This window comes from Engraulis encrasicolus, chromosome 20, assembly GCF_034702125.1.
Source record: "Engraulis encrasicolus isolate BLACKSEA-1 chromosome 20, IST_EnEncr_1.0, whole genome shotgun sequence".
Lineage (NCBI taxonomy): Eukaryota > Metazoa > Chordata > Actinopteri > Clupeiformes > Engraulidae > Engraulis > Engraulis encrasicolus.
The window spans coordinates 35,126,067-35,133,566 of NC_085876.1; the positions used below are offsets into that span (position 1 = coordinate 35,126,067).

General features: G+C 44.0%; 1 protein-coding gene across 1 annotated transcript in view; it reads left to right on the forward strand.

Annotated features, from left to right (window-relative positions):
* Positions 1–7,500, forward strand: part of snx27a (sorting nexin 27a) — a 51,284-nt gene that overhangs the window by 18,506 nt on the left and 25,278 nt on the right. The window contains exons 3-6 of the mRNA XM_063185810.1: positions 2,089–2,281; positions 5,114–5,178; positions 6,634–6,738; positions 7,436–7,500. The exon at positions 7,436–7,500 is cut by the window's right edge and continues 14 nt beyond it. Of these exons, the coding sequence (XP_063041880.1) occupies positions 2,089–2,281; positions 5,114–5,178; positions 6,634–6,738; positions 7,436–7,500 (428 nt within the window). The remainder of the gene's footprint in view (positions 1–2,088; positions 2,282–5,113; positions 5,179–6,633; positions 6,739–7,435) is intronic.

Here is a 7,500-nt window from a genome sequence, read left to right on the forward strand (position 1 = left end):
CTACTAGTTACTCGCTCAGCAAGTGAAGTCAATTGAATGTCTATGTGTTCCAAGTGAAGCGTGGAGGCAAGGAGAGTACAAGAGATGGGAGGTGGGAGATGAAAATATTTTAACTTAGAGCGAGGCAAGTAACCAATTGGAATGCACAGTTCGGATTATTGACAGTAAACTTGTCACTTTTGCAATGGCAGTTAAACCCACCAGAACATTTAGTGAACGTTACATGAGCGAGTGGCGAGTAGGCGAGAAGCATATAAGTAGTAGTGAGTAGCCGACGTGTGTGAAAGTAGCTTAAGTGCACCAACTGAGGATTTGAATCAAGCGCACTTCATCAGCTGTCGTGATGGCAAATCCTTCCAGGTCTGACTCGCTCAGACAAAAGACAAAAACAAGCTAGAGTCGCACACATTGTATCCCTGACTGACGTAATCCCCACGTGTTTAATTCAGAGACCCTAGGTCAGTCCATTAGAAGCAGCTGCATTAAGTGTGGGTATTATATGCATTCTGTACAGTTGGCTACACAATGTAGCATCAAGATCTCCCCTTTCTTTCTCGCTCTCTCTCTCGCTCTCGCGCTCTCTCTCTCTCTCTCTCTCTCGCTCTCGCTCTCGCTCTCGCTCTCGCTCTCGCTCTCTCTCTCTCGCTCTCTCTGTTGTCTCTGCACAGTCTTTGAAACTTTATGGGCTTATTTTCCATGCAGTCTGATGTTCCGATTCCCCACCAGCCACCCCTATGCCGCCTCTACCACCCCACCCCACGTCCTCACCTTTCATTTCCCCAATACCTCCCCACCTTGCTATATGGCTCCTGTGCCTTTGAAATTCTGTGTGTGTGTGTGTGTGTGTGTGTGTGTGTGTGTGTGTGTGTGTGTGTGTGTGTGTGTGTGTGTGTGTGTGTGTGTGTGTGTGTGTGTGTGTGTGTGTGTGTGTGTGTGTGTGTGTGTGTGTGTGTGTGTGTGTGTGTGTGTGTGTGTGTGTGTGTGTGTGTGTGTGTGTGTGTGTGTGTGTGTGTGTGTGAGCTTGTGTGTTTGAGCGTGTGTTTGTGAGGCGAGCATGTGTGTGAGTGGCTATTGTGTGTATCAGATTACTCGTGGTGTTGCAGACCAGACCATAGTAGACCTAATTAAATGGTCTACTCTAGAAGTCTACTGTGGAGTTCCAGGGACAAAGTGTGCTCACTGAAGCAGTCGCGATCCACTGTCACTCACAAACTATACACTTCAGTAGCCATTTCCTGTTCCCCTTTGGAAATAAGCTTATTTTACACCCTCCCTTGAGTTAAATAGTAGGGCTTTATCATTCTCCTGTACTTTCAACCGTTCTCTGAGTACGGCAGTAGAAATTTTACCTCCAAGCTAGCAGTGAACATGGACTCCTATGAGACCAGTTAGCCGCCAGCTGGTCTCAAAGGACTCAATGTTAACTGCTAACATGGATGTGAAATTTGCACTGCCGTACTCAGAGAATGGTTGAAAGTACAGGAGAATGGTAAAGCCGTACTATTTAACTCAAGGGAAGGTGTAAAATAAGCTTATTTCCAAAAATGGGACAGTATCACTTTAAGTCCTCTAACAAGCTTCATTTGCCTTTTTTGCTTCACTACTTTGTAAAGAAAGAAATTACTCGCACACTTCTACTGTTGATCCCAGTGATTTTATTTTTCAGATTCATCAGTGTTCTGTCTTCGTTAGGTCAGGAAAGTTTCTTACAAGCAATGTGTGTAAAATGACATCACTTGGAGCAGCAGCAGTGCACGGGTCATTTCCTGTGTTGTGCAGGTGTAGAACGTGTGAGTGAGTGAGTAGAGTAGAGCAGAGTAGAGCAGATCAGACCATACATAACCATACACATGATGCCTATAGTATTTATGACTAAACGTCCACCGCCCTCCTCTGTGCTGTGCAGGTGTATAATGTGTGAGCAGAGCACAGCTCAGCAGAGCAGAGCATTCATAACCATACACATACAGCACAGGTAGTATATGTAACTAAACCTCTACCGCTCCCGTTTTGTGCCGTGCAGGTGTATAACACATACATGTAGTATATGTAACTGAACCTCTACCGCTCCCGTTTTGTGCTGTGCAGGTGTATAACGTGTACATGTCGGGGAGGCAGCTGTGCTCCAAGCGCTACCGCGAGTTCTCCACGCTGCACCAGAACCTGAGGCGGGAGTACAGCAACTTCAACTTCCCCAAGCTGCCCGGCAAATGGCCCTTCTCCCTCTCCGAACAGCAGCTGGACGCACGCCGGAGAGGCCTGGAGGAGTACCTGGAGAGAGGTGAGATATGGGAGCACGGGGAGGAGAGAGGTGGGGATGGAAGGATGAGGAGTTACCTGGGGAGAGGTGAGGATGAGGGGAGGGAGAGGAAGGAGAAGAGATGGAAGGACGCACGCAGGAGAGGCCTGGAGGAGTACCTGGAGAGAGGTGAGCTATGGGAGCATGGTGAGGGGAGGCCAGGGGAGCATTTCTCGAAAGCGTAGTTGTTAGCAGTTAGCAAGTTTGGTAGTTATCAATGGGAAATTGCATTGCAAACAACAAAGTAGCTGATGTAAGGAGTACCTCTGTGTCAAGATGGAAGAAAAAATGAGCATCAAATAGGGCAAGAAGGAAACAAAAAACATGCAGAGAAGGTTGCAATGGCAAACGGGTCAAAGACGTCCAAAATGAAATTGTCCTTCAGTGTAACGGATACCTTCTGCTGACTTTAACTGTAAAAAAACATGATTTTTAAATTGTTTCAAGTGAATCGATGACAGCCGAGGCTTTCTTGAATTCACTGGAAAAAAATTAATAAAAAGAGTCAGAGTCAGTTTTTTACAGTTACAGTCAGCAGAAGGTATCCGTTACACTGAAGGACAATTTCATTTTGGACGTCTTTGACCCAAATGCATTACATTACGTTACATTTAGCTGATGCTTTTTTATTGCAGGGTATTGGTTACTATCTCTAAAGCAGTGTAGGGTTGGGTGCCTTTCGCAAGGACACTTCAGCCAATGAGGGAGGAAGGGATTGATTTGGGTGGGTAATTTAACCTGCAACCCAGGGGTGAATTTCTCAAAACTAAAGTTGCTTACTACATTAGCTACTTCGTTGCTTTCAGCGCATTTTCCCATTGGTAACTACCGAAGTTGCTAACAGGCTAACAACTTCCCTTTTGAGAAACTCACCCAAGAACTCCCTACACCACGTCTGCCCCATACACAGTGGACTACTGAAGGCCTTTGTTATATTCTTATTTTTCCTGTGCACCATGCAGCAAGAAAGGAAACATTTTGGGTCAGATCAGATGTGAAATTTGATCTGGAATCTGAGGAAGACCATAAGGCTGAAACTAGGGCTGGGCAATATGACGATATATATATCGATATTGTGATATAAAAGAGTATATCGTGACCTTTCTCCTATATCGTTTATATCGTGATAGTAATTTTATCAATTTTATACGATTGAATATCATTTAATTACATTTCATGTTGTCACAATACACACTATAAGTTAATGTACCTTTAAAAATAAGAATAAAAAGATCCATTTTAAAGAAAAATAAGAAAAAATAAAAAGCAAATAAAGAGAATAATTGAAAACGTATGTAATTGTGCTATATCGTGATAGATATCGTTATCGTGATATAAGTAATCCATATCGTGATATTGTTTCTTTTTTCATATCGCCCAGCCCTAGCCGAAACGTCATCATGCAAACAAATGAATAGACAGCAAAAAAGATTTTAAAGATGGCCTCTCAACGTCATTTGATTAATATTGCTGTGTTCCCCATTGTTATTGAATGTGTTACGCGTTGGTCCTGTTTTAAAAAAACGTTCTGGTTGCTTTGTTTCAAGCCGTTTTTGCAAGCCAGCAAGGTGGCTTGTGGAGAAACGAGAGGGTGTTCCGTGTTTCTCGTGGAAATGTGTCTCTGATTGGCTCACTCTTCCAGCTCTCGTGGAAATGCGTCTCTGATTGGCTCAGTCCTCCTGTTCTTGGAGAGAATGTAATGGGAAACAGAGTCGCCACTTCCCCGGGTGGTACTGCACTATAGGGGCGCCAACGGAGGCGTGCATGCTCCATTCAGGGCTGTGCTCTTTCGACAGCGACCCCTAGGCAAGCAGCAGGCACGGAGCAACCAGAGTGGGCTTGCTCTATGGATGAGGCTTTGTGCTGTGTGTGTACCTGAGAGTAGCAACCAGCTGATAGCTAAGCTAAGCTAGATTTCGGGCCACCAGACGTTACTTGTATTGAAAACAAGCAGAAAAAAATTACTCGACATGTTTTTAGAAAAATGGGTCGACATAAACCTTTGTGGCCAACGCCTTCTTTCGACGTGACGAAACACAGAAAGGCTTTCGTGATTCGCTCGTTTCTCTGCATTATTTATGTCAATTGGGAAACACCGGGAAACACAGCCAGGCGAGGTGACGCACCGCTATGAGAGCCTTGCAAGTGAGTTTAACTTGGGGTGACCGTCCGATCTTCAAAAGGAGTGAGTAAAACTGTGTTTTATCGGAAGTTGGCCTTTAAAAGAAGAAATATGCAAAGTATGCAGACTTTTTTTTCTTCAAAAGATATAATTTTTTGTTCAGCACCAGGAATTTTGCCAAAACTAATCCACAAATGACATGTGAAATAGCCCAATAGGCATCTGTGGTATATCTGAACACTGAAGTGAACTTACTCAGTGACATGACTGCAGGAAAAACAAAATAAAAACGGCGTGTCTAGATAAGAAATCTATTAGTTGCATACTCCCTGTCTGACGCGCTTTATCTCTCTCCACCTCTGTATGTCCTCTGTCTGACTTAACTTCTCTCTCTCTCTCTCTCTCTCTCTCTCTCTCTCTCTCTCTCTCTCTCTCTCTCTCTCTCTCTCTCTCTCTCTCTCTCTCTCTCCGTCTCATTTGCTTTCTTTCTTGCGCTCTCTCTCTCTCTCTTGCTCTCTTTTTTTTGCTTTCTTTCTTGTGCTCTCTTTCTCTCTCTCTCTCTGCCTCTCTCTCTTGCTTTCTCTATCTCCATCTCTCTCTCTGCCCCTCTCTCTCTCTTGCTTTCTCTCTCTCTCTCTCTCTCTCTCTCTCTCTCTCTCTCTCTCTCTCTCCCTCTCTCCCTCTCTCCCTAGTGTGTTCGGTGCGGGTGATTGGGGAGAGCGATATAATGCAAGAGTTCCTGTCTGAATCAGATGAGGTAAGGTTGTCTATTTGCGTGCGTGCGTGCGTTTGTTTGTTTGTTCACGTGTGTGTGTACATGAACATGATGTGTGTGTGCATGAGAAAATATGTGTGTGGTAAGGTGGTGGATGAGTAAGTGTTGGAGAATACCTGTCTTGTTTCCGGCCTCAATATCAACATGTCTATCACCGCCACACATCAGACGTGTGAAAACTGCAGAGCAATATTGAGGTGAAAGGGTAAGCTCTCTGCTTTACACTTTAAGCCCGTTTTCAGATGGTTTGTGATGAAATGCTGTGGTTAGGATTGCAGGCTTCTGCCGACCACAGTAAACGAAATTTCTCAACTCTGCAGCGTCTCTCCAGATTTATTAGATTAAATCTTAAACGCCCAATTTTCAGCTTTTTTTGTGGTGAAATACAATGGTTAAGTGTAAACTAGAGAACTTGCCCTTTATAGGACTGGGTCATGTGTGGGAGGTAAGGTGATGAGATAGCGTTGTGGAGACAAGAGGCTATTTGAGTGACAGTTACTACGTTTACAAGATGTTTTTAATTCTGAATTAATAATTCAGAATTAAATAGCTCCATTGAGTTGATCGTTCCTTTAATTCTGAATTAAGAGGTGTATACATGACGTTTTCAAAGCGGAATTAAGCTTTATTTAGAATTAAAGTCAGTTAATTCCGAATTAAATGTCTCATGTAGACGTAGCAAGTTTGTAGTTGAACTTCAGCAAATATTGTGCTAATGAGCTATGATGTGGTTCGGCGACAGCTACCGCAGCCATTTGGAATGTCGAAATGCTTGCATTTAGGGGAAGAAAGGAATCACCGGAGCATCTTCAGATGTGGAAAATAACTTGTTTTATTGGGCAAGCGCCAAGACTAGCGTTTCGATGTTCACACGTCTTCTTCAGAGTCGACTCTGAAGAAGACGTGTGAACATCGAAACATTAGTCTTGGCGCTTGCCCAATAAAACAAGTTATTTTCCACATCTGAAGATGCTCCGGTGATTCCTTTCTTCCCCTGCATTTATCAAGTCCTTTCCCGAGACGCACCAGATTGTGAAGTGCAGGAGTGCGGAGGATATCTCTCTATGCTTGCATTTAGCTTTTAACAGTCATACTCTGTCATTTTTATCACTCTTGCTATGAAGCTAGTCCAGCGACTTGGTCGCTTTTGTCACTTGCGGTGTGTTTGTGTGGTTAGTCGCACCTCAGTGTCACCCCAGTGTGTGTTTCCTGCCCATGTAAGCCACATATCTTTACTTCTTCATGGGAGCCATTCATCAAGTGTTTGAAGTTGAAGCAACGTCAGGAAATGTACTATTAAATTGTAATAATAAGAGTATAAATCAACTAGTGCCTGGACCCGAGGATCTTTTTCTCCTTTAGGTTTGTTAATATAGTACAGTCTGTGCATGCGAGTGAGCTCATCATCTGTCTGTCTGTCTGTCTGTCTCTGTGTAGAACTACAATGGTGTGGCAGATGTTGAGTTGCGAATCGCGTTGCCAGATAAGACAACAATCTCCGTCCGCGTCCGCAAGAACAGCACAACTGACCAGGTCTACCAGGTACAGACTAAGACACACACACACAGAATTCTGCTGATGACACCCTCATGGTCAGTGTACCACGGTTCATCCTTTCCATTACAAATTGGTCTGAGCTGCCAAAAGCGCTTATTGTGGATTAATGTGACACAGTAGCACTCATTCTCTGATTACATGGCCGTCATAGCAGCTGGTAGCACTTAATTCTCTTATCATTTGACAGCCTTATCAGCCAATCACACTTATTCTCCGTTTATTTGACAGCCGTACTGGCCAATCACATCAACCGATAACGCTTATTTCTTGATTATAGGGTTCCCATGAGGTGTTAATTATGGATTTGCTAATTCAACACCTTTTAAAAAGTCATAAAAGGATATTAAATGTGATATGATGGGTCTTCAATTGTGTTGGCATGGACTTACTCGCTGTACTTTGTTCAAATTGGTTTTGGAAATGTCCAATCTGTCACTTCCACCTGTTTCAACTGGACAATTTGTGTGGACATTGGCCCCAAAGTATGGCTAACCCTGCTGCCCCTCCTATGAGGGAGCCTGTGATCACACAAGCATACGGCCCAACAGTGACCTTGTGTTCTGACAGCGATATCGACCAATGGCTCTCATTCTCTTTTTATATGACAGCCGTGTCAGCCAATAGCGTCAGTCTGATGATTAATTGACAGTTGTGTAAGCCAATCCCTGTCTTTCCTGTGCAGGCGCTGGTGATGAAGGTGGGCATGGACAGCATCATGGCCAGCTACTTTGCCCTCTTTGAGGTCAT